The 15,737-nt window shown below is 41.5% G+C and overlaps 1 protein-coding gene across 2 annotated transcripts in view; it reads right to left on the reverse strand.

Moving 5' to 3' along the window:
• mmp16a (matrix metallopeptidase 16a (membrane-inserted)) overlaps window positions 1–15,737 on the reverse strand; it is a 90,528-nt gene that overhangs the window by 25,135 nt on the left and 49,656 nt on the right. For both annotated transcript variants that reach the window (XM_079576023.1, XM_079576022.1), the window contains one exon: window positions 5,174–5,335. In XM_079576023.1, the coding sequence (XP_079432149.1) occupies window positions 5,174–5,335 (162 nt within the window). The remainder of the gene's footprint in view (window positions 1–5,173; window positions 5,336–15,737) is intronic.

Below are 15,737 nucleotides of genomic sequence, written 5' to 3' on the forward strand. Positions count from 1 at the left end.
ACAAGAGAAGGTCACCGCGGGTCTGGGAATAAATAGCCACATGAGTCAAGTCGTGAATAAATAATACAGAACAGGGCGTCATAAGATCGTTTCGGAAACATGCATATGGAGATTAAAAATAAAACTTCGCGCAGACATGCCTCGGTGCCATTTAACATTCATGAATCACACGTGGGAAGAAGAGCGAGAGGAGACGTGCGTTGGGGAGAAACCGGAGTGATTTGGGGTTTATGAATAATTGAATGTATGACGAAGCTCACGTCCTGTCGGGGTGAGCGGTGAAAGCACAGCACTAGGTCTGAATGTGAGAATAAGCGATTCCTTTAGCACTTAAGTCATGTGCGTCACAGTTACATATGTAAGTGGATCTGTAAGTTTCTTCCTTCCGCTTGGCAATATCAGGCGATGTGTTTTCCCCCTGTTGTATATGTTAGAAAAAAATCACGTCCATAGTGAATTCATGTGAGTAAACTGTCACTGTATTTGTCTCTATGACCAGGGTTTACCACACCCATGGGTACATAAATGCTAGATTAGGCTAAAAATTCCCACAATCTCCCTGGAAACGAGGAGGAGGATGAATATAAATGCATTTTCCTCACGTTTTAAGGCTTTTTTTTAACCCCCACGTGAACCGAGTTTGGCACTACTCAAATCTGAAAGCTTCTTGAAAAAAAAGAAGGATGAAAACCCAACAAAGGAGTGACAGAAACGTGCTGGAAAAGCAACAATAAAAATAAGAAAAGAGCGGGAAAAAAGTGGTGGAAACATGACATAAACAGCGTCAAACATGCACTTAAAAACTACGAAAACGTGACAAATAAGCGATGAAAACGCAACAAAAACGTGGCAAAAACGCGACATAAAAGTGACAAGAGTACAAAAACCTACGAAAACCTGACAAAAAAGTGATGAAAAAGCCACACAAAAATGACAAAAGACCGACAATAAAGTGACGAAAACACAGGGAAGAAAACGACGAAAAAGAGATGAAAACACGGCACAAAAGAACGTGTCAGTTTTGTAGGTCTTAGCTTTCAAATGATGCGTCACTCTGCCCTATAGGCTGGAAGCTCCAGTCGAGAAGCTTTTAGATTTGGGTAAAGATGAACTGGAGAAAATGTGCTCATTTAATATAGCTTTATGCTAAACTTTGTTGCATTTTACAGTTGTTCTTTTTCATACATTAGTTTGTATCCGTTGTAGCTTCACTGAATATATAGCTTGCGGCCAAAGTGATCTTGACTGGCTTCTGTGCTTGACATTCATTGGAGTAGTTTCTGACTTAATCTACTGGCATCTATTCAAAAATCAATGTAAAATATACTTCAAACTTTTATTTTTTCGGCGGAAAGAAAGAAGCAAGAGCCTAAAGACAAAATGAGCAGGTGTATCGGAGAAACGAGTCAAATCATGAGCGGTGAGCGAAACCAGCTGATGACGGGATTATCACGAGCCGCCAGTCGTGTGCCAGACATCGCAACAGTCCACGTAACTGATGAGCGGGTCACTCCAGAGTCAGAGCGAGAGAGAGAGAGAGCGAGAGAGAGAGAGAGATAGAGAGAGAGAGAGAGAGAGAGATTTCATTCACGGACTGAGTGAAATCCCCTGAAATACATCCCGGATTAGAAGAGCCAACGCACCGAGTTACATAAGCGCGGGGCTGACCGGACATGCAGACAAACAAACAGGCAGCCGCAGCAGGGTTTACCCCCACCAAAATAGCACAATATGGGACGGAGCTGAATCAGGACTTTGGAACGCTGTACACCCTTCACTGTCCCATTGGTAACTGTGGTTAACAATGCAGGGCTGAGGGAACAGGGAAAGAGGGAAGGAATGGGCAAATGTTGTTTTTAGGTGAGCTGATCCACGTCAGCAAATCATGAGCTTTAATTTGGGAATGTGTGGAAAAAATATAGATATAGGTTTCTGCTGTTATAACTCACTAACATGGTAATGTGTAACATCTTGGACGACATTTCTAAAGCAATCATCTGAACTGGCTTGTTTATGGGGAGACACTATAGGCAAGATTACATTTTTTCCAATTTTCAGTTTGTGGGCGACATTGGTCTAAACTTTCACCTGGAAACAAAAAAATACCTTCACAATAACATGTTTCATTATTGCACTGACTCAATGATTCTCCATAGATTTGTTTCTATCACATTGGTGCGACAATACGTCCACTTTAGCATCTCCTACAGACTTCAAACTTTGCAGTCTAGGGTACGTTTGTTTCAGAGGGATTTTTCAATATCTAATCTCTTACCTGATTTATTGAGTTTTGAATTCCAAAAAAATCCAAAGCAAAATTTTAATTTTTTACAGATTTTTCACACACAAAACAAAAACTTGCAATACATTATGTTCTCATATGTATGTCAGTAATCTACAGCAGACGTTTAACCTGCAGCGTCCAGGCCTTAAGTGTCACCTCATGCCTTTGTCAGCACTAACGACCTTTAAGCAGCAGGATGAGTAATACTGATGAAGCAGTGAGGGGTTTACTATAGGGGTTAGACTATAAAAGGGTGTAACCAATAACATAATGAGGCCCCTTATCTTATTGTACGAGTGTTCACAGGAAAAGCATTACTTCTTTCTCATTATCCAAAAAAACAATTGGCAAACCATTAAGTGTTGACTTGATCACGTCTTTTATTGCATCCAGTTTCTCCGCTTGCCAAAATGAAATATCCCGAGTTAATTTAACTCGCAACATGAACACAGTGAGGGGTAATGGTGCTTGTGACATTTACTACATGGATAGAAATAAACTAGATATCAGTGTATTGTTGAGGGAAATGTTATTTAAATGAGTCTAAATACAATCTACACTAATACCCCAAGTTTAGCATGTCCATTGTTATGTTTGTATGACAGTTTAGACCTCATCAAACATAAGATTTTCAATAGACATATAGCACATTATTGTATCTCTAACCTGCTTAATGTGTGAGAGGAATATAGTCTTTTGGGGATCTTGTATGCTGCCTGGAGCACCCTTTGCTGGGAACGGGGCAATTAAGCATCATAAAAGCAAGATACAATCCACCTAACAAAATGAAGGTGTTGTGATGAACTAACCGAGGCTTATGGACTTCAAAGGTGCACAGGATACTTCCAGGTTCTGTCTTTTATGCAACAAAATTCAGAAAACTGATAAGTCCGCAGTCTACCATCATGGGGGAGATATAGTTCTTCCTGCACGGGACTGTTTTGTGGTCTAGTTGCGGTGGTCCGTGTAATTTGAGGATCTGCAGAAGCTTAACACTTTGACACCAGCTTTGAGGACGAAAACTGAAAATTGCTTCAAGCCGGGTGTTTACTTCGCTCTTCAGATGTGGTCGAACGCACTTTGTTTATCGCAGGCTTTGACTCATTAAGTTTCTCACTTCACGCACTTTGCTGTCACCGAGTAAGTGTGACTTTGGTCTTTACTGACTCCGCAATTGACACTTTAAAAGGGCCGGGATGAAGTTTTTGCGAGGACGAACGTGTGATGTTTGGTGACTTTGCGCTTGGCCTGGCTCTCCGGTATTGTCGGCGCAACCAGCATTTAGCAGTCCACGTAAACAACAAGCGGTCTTCGGAAGGGAACTTAGTTGTTCATAGCATAATTAATACCTTGACTCACACTGTTCTCCAACTAAAAGTCCAATTGTTCAGCACCCACGTCTTCCTATGACCGTTTTTGCCAAGCTGGGAGAAAGGAAGACCAAAAGCTGTGAGCTGAAACCGGTTTGGACGCAACACTCTTGTCCTGTCCTTCAACTCTTTGTCCAACAGTGTGGGGCGCGATGGGGTGTCGGGTGTGAGAGGGGGCAGAGGGATGAGAGAGATCGCCTGTGTCTGTCACTCCCAACGGGACGGGCTCCGAACATGTAAGCAGATGGCCGGTGCTTTTGTTTGATGCGATGCTTATATATATAGACATTTGAGAGGCAAAGCAGAGATATTCAGATGGGGGGAGGGTGGCTTTTCTGTAAGAGTGATCTCCGTTGCACTGGGGAAATAGGATGTAGAATGTTAGACAGTTCCTAATATTTCCCTTTGCTTTCTCCGTTCTTTATGTGTATTTTATGTTGTCAGATATGGTTTCTATATTAAATACTCCTTGTGAGCTGGTAGGGGGCCCAAAACTTAAAGGGATATTTCAGGATTTTTGACATAGGGCCTCATTTCCTAGTTATCCAGAGTGTTGCTGGTACCTGGAGATATTTTTTTTTGTAATTCATGCAGTTCTTATGTTTGAAGAGTTTCGTGGCGCTAGGCTAATGCAAGGCTAGCGCATTTCTACGATGCCAGCTAGCCTGCGTTAAAAACAGTCTTACCACAGTGCACCTGAGGCAAATCACTTAAAACGCCAGACCAACCATATAAATGTCTGTGTTGATAGAATCATTTTTGGAATATAACTGACCTTGCGTCACATGAATGATCGCAGTTTGAGGGACTATTTTCTTGCAGATCACTCCACCGCTGCGTAGCTTGTACAAACACGAAGCAGATGCTGCTCAAATATAAGGTATTTTTAATGCAAAATGGTTAAAATGATTCTAGAACTGCAGAGAATTACAAAAAAAAATTCTCCAGGTACCAGCAACACTCTGGATAACTAGGAAATGAGGCCCTATGTCAAAAATCCTGAAATATCCCTTTAAGGAAATGCTGATGGACCATACTAACTTCACCTACAAGAAATGAGAACGTGCATTGTTGACTAAATCCCTTATGAATAAAACAGTGCAGACATCATTGTTTATGGCTGAAACTCTATAGTCGTAGCAAACACTCGTCAAGACACATCTTGAAATGGAGTTACAGAGAATTGCTGGTTTGTTTGGCGGAAGAGGACAAATTTACATTAGCAAATCATATTTTCTAAATGTAATTTCCTATTGCAAAGAAACTCTCCCGTTGTCATGAAATATACATTAGCAGATAGGACCGCTTCTCCGGAACTAAAGCAGAACATTTACAGCGTTGTCCAGTACCAAGAAATGAGTTGAGTGGAAACTGATGAAAGGGATTTGACTCTATATGAACATTAGTAGCTCATGTTCGATGTGCAGGGAAAAGCAATGGTGGCAAACTAACAAACTGGGGCATGTTAAATCGTTCAACCCACAAAACACACCGCTAGCTCGAAGTTTTCCTCTCTTACCATAGATTTTCTGTATTCCCAGCAGGTCATCCATTGGCAGTTTGAAGTTGTCCGTGTCCATGTACTGATAGAAGGGCGCCATGATCGCCGTGGGGTCATTGGAGTGTTCCAGTCCTAAGGCATGCCCCAGCTCGTGAACAGCGACCAGGAACAAATCGTTACCTGCAAAAGAGACAGAAATGCAAAGTCAATGCTACAGTCGGTGTCTTGTTTTGTTTGGCATTTCGAGACTCAGCAGCAGCGAAAAGAAATGAGTGTGAATCCTGGTCAGCCCCGGGTTATTTTCTGTCTTTTCGCAGCTTGTCAGAGTGCACCTGTTGTGGTTGGCAGCAATAATGTGAGCAGCCTCCAAAATGACGCCAAGTTTAGCGAATTTAGAAAAGGCTGTAAATAATAAAACAGTTTTGGGTCCAAAGGCCGCTGCGCTCTCTGCTGTGGCCTCTATGTCACGACGTACAACTCAAAATAGGAATATTATTATTATGGAGGCAGTCAATTCCAAAGTCGGGTCCGGGGAACCGCAGGGGGCCGTGCAAAGTCCACACATCATTCACATGAGTGTAAAATGAACTTTGATATGAATAAGTGTATGTATAATATAATTTCCAATGCAATTCAACTTGATTTGTGAAGGACTTTAAAAACAACACAGTTAACCAAAGCGCCAAAGGAAATACGTTTTCAGCAAAAATTTAAAGACAAGAAGTGGATTGTCTAATATACAGGGGACGCTCATTACTCAAATGGCACGATCCCCACACTACCCTGTTCATTTCTATTTTCACTGAACATTCATGAGAAAACTGTTACATTTTCTGATAAATAGAGCAAATTCTTCTCACTTGAGGGCCCTGTGAGATCTTTGGATGCAAACAAATGACAAGTCCAGATAATTTCAAATACTGATGGTAGAAAAATCTCTCAAAATACTGGACTTTCGAATATCTAGTCATAACTGCTGAAGCTCATGTGTGGAGTTAAACAGCCAGTGTGGGTTGAATTCTGATCGTTGCAAATGTCAGCCGCCCCCATGAGAGGAGAATAGGCTGATAGACGTATGCATAATCCTCCACTTATGCATGAAATGACTGGATTATGTAGTTGGTCACAGCCTCTAATGTGACACTCTCCACGCCGACCCCGCTCTCAGCACGGGAAGGCTCTGTAATTAGCCTAAATCTGTGGTTAAGCTGACGATACATCGGGTTGACCTTTTGTCAAACCCTTTGCGGCCACGGGGCAGGACCAACCCTCGCCTTCTCCGCCCTGCAGCAGCCCGCCATGTTCATATATAAACCGAGACTCCGCCACGACTTACACAACCAAAGCAACAATAGATAAACAAAACAGCTCCTTTGCAAATTTTAACATCAGTACGCCAGCTCTGAGCCGCAAAAAGCCTTTCATTGTTCAGACAAAATTCCTTTGTGCTGTAAAATTTATAGCATCGCCCTGCCTGGTTGTGGTAAGCCATTAACCCCATTCTAGGAAGGCATCACTGTGTTTTATTGTACGCTTTCCGAATTGGAACCACCGCTAAAGTATGTCATAAATAATGCAATATTAGCAGAACTGGGGATAGAATGTGGAAAATGGGAAAAACGCTGGTCCAGTATGTTCTGTGCGGTGTCAATTTGGGAAAAAAAAGTAAGAATGGGCCAAGAACAAAATGTGGCAAGTTTCCACTCTAGTTTATTTATTCGTATAGTTTAATAGGACGGCCATTTTTGAGTTACAGCCTAAAAAATGAGGGAAAAACGTGTAGTTTTTATAGGATCAGATTACAAAAAAACTGTGGAGTGCCTCAAGGGTCGGTCCTCAGCCCCACCCTCTTCTCCATTTATATGCTCCTCTTGGGCCACAACATGTCAGGCTGGACTCCACATTATCTACCTCTTCACTCCCCATTCTAACTGCCTGCCTAGAGGAGACAAAGGCAAGGATGCCTGACAATTTTCTAAACAGCTCCAAAACTGAAGGTCTCCTTAATGGGACCCCACACCAACTCCGATCCTCCCCCCTTACTGTTTACTCATTTGCTGGCCATGACATTCCTATCACATCCTCTGTTACAAACCCGGGGGTTCGATTTGACTCCCACCTGTCATTTGACACTCATATCCATCTGTATGACTGCCATCTTTCACCTCCAGAACATCTCATTTTAATCATTAATTCGAAGTACCGAAATAATTGCAGCCTTTGGTATTTAATAACTGCAGCCATAGAATATACGATTCGATCAGTCTTGAAAGCTTGACACTGTCAGATACAGTAGTCTGCCAATGTATCTTGTTCTCATTTTCCTTCTCATTTTTGAATATATATTTCACTATATCCTCTTTGGCGCATAGCTTTTCGTAAAACCTAAGAGTACTATGCTATTGTCAAGGTTGAATCGTCCTTATCCTTTCACCTTTCCACCTTTGTATCGTCTTATCAAAAGCCGACAAGACAAAAAAAAAAAACTCCATCACTTATTCATTGACATTCTGCATAAGAGAAGCACTTATCTGCTGCAAATGTGTCATATGAATAATGCAACGGTATCTGGCCACTTCGTAGCAAGTACAGTCGAAAATGTACAGCCATTGGTACCAAGAAACAGCCTAATTGGAAAGGCATGAAATATATTTGACAGTATAAACATTAGTGACTCATGTTCATTGTGCTGCTGTAAAAGTGATGTGCGGCAGTAATATCCGAGAAGCTGGAGATGAAATGTGCGGGTTCTAATAAAATAATATGGGTTTCATTACGATTATGAAAAGAACTATTAAGTTTATGAAAGTGCAAAGAGGTACAGAGACAAGTGTCTGGAGATACGGTTTGAAGGTCTCATAATGTTTATTTCAGGCTTTTTGAAAATGACTTTTGCGCAGCGTAGCATTAGCATTTCAAGTTTTATAACTCATGCGTTTGACATCAAGTATCACCAAAGAAAACAGCTTTTCTAAGTACCATCATACCTAAACCTATTAAATATAAGTTTGATAATATGAGCCGGAACACAATTGTTTAAGAGAAATGATTTGTAGTGGAGGCAATCAGAGCAATGACATGATCAGAATGAGTAGGAAGCTCAAAGACAGAATAAGCACAAGTGCATGAATGAAACAAAACTCCATGTATGCTTTTCGTGAGGAAACACAATTATAAAATGGTCGAGAAGCCCGAGAAAGTCAGTTCAGTGTAATATCGGCACTTGTAAAGGGTTGTAACAGTTCAGAGACTCAGTGATCGATGTCAGAGAAAATAGTGGCACCAAAGAAACATGGCCTTTCCAAATAAGGTCAAGAGCAACAGAGGAGAGCAGCGGGCAACAAATCACAGATCTCAGAGGCTGTGGCCGCCGGAGTTTCCAAGTTTAACCAAGATGTTGTAATCTGGGGCGAAATTTACTCATCGTGACTCCAAAAATACCTCGGTTGGCAAACGCTGACAACTAAAGAGATCTGGAGTGTCATAAACTGCATCAAATTCACAGCTAGCAGTGGAGATCTTAAGTGTACGATGAGGTGTTCTGATGCAAAACTGTGTTATTTCTCATTGTGACCAAACAAGGCTCATTTCTGTCCTTTATGTTGAAGCTTTGAGGATGTTCTACACATTGTTTGCCACAAATAGGGCTAGGTAGCGTTAAACTATAGCAGTATGGTATCGAGAAAAAAAAAAAAAAGTTATGGTACAGCTGGTATAGAAAAACGTATACAGTATCTTCAGAGATCCAGTTTTGATGGCGTGACTTGGTTGTTTCAGCTCTTTTATCGAATATAGTCACATTATTGTTCCGTTTTCTGTATCTAGATGACAAACATTTTAGTATAGGTATAGAAAAAAGTACATTCAAGTATTTGTATCGTAAACCAAGTATCGTCAAATCCAGTACCCGCCCCTAGCTACAAACATAACATCACAGTAATGTAAACACAGAATACATCTTGCAGAACTATTTCGATCCACCTGCTTTGCCTTAAGGAGTGAGATACAGATCTTATTGAGCTGATAATCCTCACATAAAAATAAATTAATACGAAGATCATCATCAATCTCGCAGTGACTGACAGGTTGAGTGCCTTTCAGACGGATCGGGTCGTGAAGCTACAAGAGTCAAAAGCACAGTTTGTCTGTCTCCAGTTCCGGCTCATTCAATCTCCCGTCAAGTATGTGAGGCTATTCCAGGTCAGCGCTGTCACTTTGCGAGCCGCACAACAAGAAGAACATTCCGTTATAATAAAAAAGACATTGCTGCGTCTATTGTGTGGCTAATTATCAGGTTGGATGCTGCGTATTTATAAATAGAAAGAAAATTGCAAGGGGAGTTGTTGATGCACAAGAACTTCAAGAGGGGGAGGTAAGGACGGAGCGAAGATTCAAAACATGATATATATTTAAACCAACAAAAAAAAAAGAAAGTTAGGTAACATAAGGAGAATGGCGAGGGAAGAAAACCGGGCGATAAAGAGGCACTGAAAAACTGAAGCTGGGAATATGATAAGGCTATAACAGGGCAATTTGTTATCGCGCAGGACGGGCTCCCACAATCGCGAAACGCGCACGCAAGATGATGAATTGCGGAGCTACAAACTCTGACCTTGGCATTTGTAGCATCATTGTCTCCGAACAGACCGCATAAGGAAAAAAAAAAAAAAAAAACAACAGCTAAATAATAAGGCGAGGAACAGAGTGAGTGGGATTTAAGAGGCGGGAGGAAGGAGCAGCGCCAAAGTGTTGAGGATGATGCATGTTATGGAGGGGCGTGTGATAACCCTCCGAGGGCGGCGCTGGGACAAAAACAAAGACTTTATTCTTTTTTTTTTTTACATTTGGTTTTGTAATCTGTTTACAAGATGTGTTTACTAAATGTTTTTCAAGCAGCCAACATTTACTTTATGCTGAAGACAACCTCCGGAAGAGAGAGAGAGAACTGGGGACTTGGGAGTAGTTTTCAGGGATAAGGATTCGTTTTTCATTCAGATAACTTCAACAACTTCTGAGGGCCAAAACCACCAACAACCCCCAGGTTTCTCTTTTTACCTGTGAGTTTTTTCCTTGTTGATCTCCAAAGTATTCTTTTTGATGCAATAAACATATTTTGTGGGGCTTCCTTGGATAATGTCTTTACAGTATTTGTGTTTGCAGTTTTTCCTATGGCTTTGCCGCTGTCACAATTTCTACATCACGGGACAAATAAAAAGTATTTATCATCTTACTTTAAAGAAAGAGGCCACCGTTTTTACATACTGAGATATGTTCTTGCCTGAGCTTAGACGAGTTGATACGTTCCTGTCTGGTCTTTGTGCGTGTGCTCACTCACGCAAAACGACCAAAGATGTTGTTAGTATTTGGCCTCTCCCAATGTATTCCTATAGCTCCAAATACCACGCTCTTCCACGGGCACAAAGACCAGACAGGTATGAATCAACTCACCTAAGCTCAGGTAAGAACATGTCACAGTATGGAAGAACTGTGTGCCCTCAGTCACGCAAATAAAACAAAGATGTTGTTAGCATTTGGCCTCTCCCAGCATATTCCTATGGCTTCAAACGGGGGGTGAAGTTAGAAGCTCATATCTCAGTATGGAAAAACGGTGGCCTGTTCCTTTAAGGCAAACTCTGGTTACAAAATATGTCTCATGCTGATCTCCTAACAAGTAAAGAAGCCTAATTTGAAAACACTTAATTTTGTGGCAAGCTGAAGGATGTTTACAATGACTCACTGTTAACTTGACAATAAACAAGATCCTTAGATGGCACTTTAAAGCCCGTTCACGGCCTGATTTTGTAACATCCAGCTCCAGGTTGTGAAAATAGCAGCCATGTCGTCCTGCCAGCAGTCCAATGGAGAGGTCAAGGTTGCTGTTAATGAGATGTTGCGGCCAAGAAGCCAAAGAAAAAAGAAAACAACATGTTACTGGGAAAATCTATAGCGCACTGGCTGGAGGAGGAGACTTTGTAGATTCATGATGAGACGATGCTGTCTGTCTATCCCCGCGGGGCTGCAGTAAACTAAACAGGACAAATGATTAGAAAATCCTCTGCTCCTTGGCCATAACTTACCAGCTTTCTGCACATGTCGCCCCGTCTGTATCCATTTGGGTGACCACACGTGACTCGGGAGCGTAGGAACCAAACAAATAAACACGCCGGGGGACCACAAATCACGATACGCGCCCCGAACACTGCCTTTCGATTGGAGTAATAGCTCATGTTGTCAGCGCCGGGTCTCCAGGGGCTTGTAGTTTCTTACTGTTTAACTAAATGTAGCTGGTTCTTGGGCGATATATATGGCGCTTGACCCAAACAACAGGCAGCGGTGACGGAGTGGGTCGTCGTGATGGTGGGCTTTGCTTTTTCTAAGGCTGCACAACGAGATGTTTATGGAAACAGCCAGGGGAAAATAGCATCCTAAATCAAGATAGACAAATAAACAGGGCAGGGGAGCAGATTTTCTCTGCGCTAATGTGTGCTGTTGGGCGTATAACATTACACATAGAAAGTTTCTGTCAGGTTTAATAGAGCTGTAAATCAGATATAGAAAATAGTTTAAGGCTATGTCAGAAGCCAAGTGTCTCTACTAGATTTATTCACAACAATTTTGACCAGTGTACTATCCATAATTTCAGGAGAAGAAAAGCAATATATCGTCAACACACAATAATGTGGTAACACTTTATAATAACTTCACCTTATCACCTTATCTGTTAACACTTAATTTATTAGTTAAGTGTGACTAACTCTTAATAACTACTTAACTACAGTTGATGCCTTACTCATAATGTATAGTTTTTCACATACTTCACTTATTCATTGTTGAATACTTATTGTTAAGAAGTAACTTGTTTACCTAAATAAATCCTTTTCCTAGTCCCTCTGGGGGTAATACAAGTATTAATGGGATGATTTCATCTCCCTCTGGTGTCTCCGTCCAGAAAACCACCCTTGCAACTTTTCCTGCACCGGGTCGGAGGCGCAATACACACTAATAAGATAAGATAAAACCTTAATTGAATCACAAAGAAGAAGCTAACAGGCTAACGAGCAAAGCTAACTGTGGGCCAGTTCCACTTTAGCAGTATTTACAGCCAAGTTTGAGTGGCAAAAATGATCTCCTCTGTGTCATTGAGTTGTGGCACAATGTACAATATCCCTCCGTCCCTTTGTCTTTTCTGTCAGCGTTGTATTTACTCTCACGGACAATTAATGAGTTAAAAAAAAACGCAACATGCTACGACACCTGCAGTGGCGCTTATGGCCTCTAGGGGCATGAGCTACTTAGTTCTGCTTTTCTAATTGTTCATGATGAATCAAGTGTTAACACATCATTTATTATGGTTAAATAAGGTGTAGTTATTATAAAGTGTTACCAATAAAGTTGCAACATGTTTTGGAAGATAAAATATTGAGTATATCGTAAATATACTTTGGAAAAGATGTGTATATTTTTGCACTTTTGTAGTTTATTATGAAGATAATTCTTGTTTTGTGCAACAGGTAGAGGCAGGCTCTTTTAACAGAAAAAAACCCACTATTTAGCTAACACACTTTTAAATGGCAGCTAAATATTAAAAAGTTTATAATGTATTGGATGTTGTCGTATGTTTTATTTTGCTTATTGCTCATGACCAGAGAACAGCGAACTGAACCGCCCCTTGGGAAGAACAAATTTATCTGATTTGATTTATTTCATTGAGAGGTCTGTTAACACCATTACTGGCTGTAGCCTTTTGAAAACCATAAAACTCCATAAAAAAAATGATTTATCATCCATCTGTTAAGGTGGTTTCATGGATGTTTCTGTCGGACAAAAACAAAAAGAAAAACTGAAGCTTTGAACATGTGAACATCCTGCAGAGATGAGTGAATACTGCAAGGCTGTCAACATGTTGATGTAGCTACCAGAATAACAATAGAGAAAAACTCACACTCGCCACTACAGCATCTACTGCTGCGCTGGCCTATTCTTTACATGTTCCGAGCATGTGCGGGAGTTCATAATGGAAACTAAACTAGACATCATGCAGAGTTTTGACAGCACTAATGGCAATTCAGCCTCCCATGTGGTTCTTACTGTTTTTCCAGCTCTACCTAAAGCCATTGTCTGTCATCTCTCTTTATAGCGACGACAAGATCAAATGAACATTTTGCACCAACAAATCACAATAAAGCTTTCCAAAGACAAAGCTCTACAGAGACAAATCCTCCCTTCCCCTCCCTTTCACAGCTGCAGTGGTTAGCCCTGTTACCTCGCCGCCAAAGCCTAAGAAACACGGTCTTATTCCCCAGTAGGCATCCAAAATTTCCCCACGTTAGCCTCTTTCATTCCCCCAAGAGGCTGATTGCGCACTTTTGACAATACGGGCAAGAAAGTAAACGCACAAAGGTGTTAATTGCAATGGTTTTTGGAGGTCGGAGCTGCCAGGAACATTGGCGTGCATGACTAACCTTCACAGCGGTAGGAAGAAAAGGTTTTTTACTCTTACAGTAGCATGAATAAAATATCGCTCTGGAGCCAAACCACCGTTCAGAACAGACCACAGAGTTTCCACAGACGGGTGGGTCACCTGATTTAAATTTACTGCATGAATAGACCCCGAACAGCTTTAATCAAAACCCTGGCACAGGTCTGGAGGCTCAAGGAGAAACTCGGTCCTAATATTTGGCAGGACGGCAGAACAAGAAAGGAAATTAGTTGTTACTGCCAGTTCAAAGGATGGTCAAAAGAAGAAGAAGAAAAAAAAAAAACACGATCCAGGGACAGTGAGTATATTGGCAACCAGGCGAGAAATGTAATTCAAGTAAATGCTCAGGACTTGTTCTTATTAGAGTTTGGAATTCCTTGTAATCCACGCACACTAGTGGAGTGTCTGCCGATATCCGATATTAACCGATACCAAGAGACTTTGTTGTGAATGTTCCCCTTTCCTCCATTTTAACATCAATAAAGTGTTGTCTTTTCTTGTCATGATGTTACAGATCAATTATCAGCTATATCTATTAATAAACTAGTAAAACATTTAACAAGGATCACTGGACTTTTGCATACAGTACACTACATGACAGGTTTTTATGTTGCATTAATATAAACAACTCACGTGATCTGATCTTTACAACTTGTTTAAAAATATGTTAGATGAGTTATTCTTTTGTCATTCTCCAGCATTTTAAACTAAAATACAAACACTTATTACTGGTTATTTTATTTCATTAGGCTTCTTTAGGGATTTCTATGTTTTTGGCTCAGCCTTGATTTTTCTCGTTAGCGTTAGCATTCTGCCGCTAGCTTAAGCATGCTCTTGCTAGTCACAGCGATCAAAAATACATTTGCGCAGGTTAAAACTAACATGCATGCCCAGATTTACTCAGATTTAAGTTGGTGAAAGTTGTGTTTTTAAAGATGTGAGAACCAAAACTGGTATCGGTTCAGTATCGGATAATTGTAGCCGATACCCAACATCGTTTTTTTTCCCAGTACCTGCTCCAATATATGATAGCAGTATTGGATCAGTGCATCCCTAGTGTGAAGCATGTTCTCTCCGCGCCTGCGTTGATTCCCTCTCAACATGCACAGTTGGCTAATCCCAGACGCTTTACATTGATAAACGATTACGAAAGAAAGCGCTGCCGACGCCTAACTGAGCATACTATAAGGATCACGTCCGATTTCACTGCGTCTGCCTCGAAATCCTTAATCAAACTCATGCCCGCAGCCTGACTCCACTCCACGTCAAGTACAATAGATCATTACAACACGTCTGCGAGTTCCCCCGTGGGCCCAGTGATCTCAGACCGCAGGATGGATTGGGTGCCTGGCTCAATGGCTCACGGGCCGAGCGGAGTTGGCCGTCAGAGCGGAGCAGCGTGCCTGGCTGCTGGACAGAGTGACCACTGTGACGAACACGGCCAAAGTACAATGACTGCTTTCTGCTCCATTTGCTTTCACACTTACTCAGCTTCAACGCGGCCTCAGCGGACAGTACAGGAACAGCCAGTGCGGCGTTTAGTGGATTATTAACACAACAAGTAGGCTAAGGCTGGGGACTGAAAATACAAATGTGATGAGTAACGAACAGGGCGGGTTAACTGAGCTGCCAGTACTCATTTTAGAGACGGGAGAACGTTAATGTTTAGGGCTGTGAGTGTAGGGCTGTCATGATAGTCACTATATGTGCAAGAATAGGACTCGATATTTATTGTCTTTACGAGTTTTGGCAAATGCGGACAAAGTATACAAAGGGACATATCTGAGGTATAAGAGAACTGAAAAAGTAGCCAGTTTTTGCGCGTGTCCCAAGCACAAAGGGACTGGGTGGGTGGCAGAAGGCGAATGCAGATGAAACCTCTTCCAAGTCGCGATGCAAAACATGTGGTCTCAGATGAGTTGTCGCAGCGACCCCCCCCCCCTGAAGGAAAAGCCAAATTGGAAGTATAAATATCACGCTATGATGAGGCTTTGTTCCAAATGAACACAGCGTTTGACCTTTACCTGCACTGATTGCACTGTTTTCTCCCATTGTTCGCCCCCATTGTGAACCGGAGCCATAGGTTTTCAGCGGGTCTATAGA

Source organism: Gobius niger, assembly GCF_951799975.1.
Source record: "Gobius niger genome assembly, chromosome: 18".
NCBI lineage: Eukaryota > Metazoa > Chordata > Actinopteri > Gobiiformes > Gobiidae > Gobius > Gobius niger.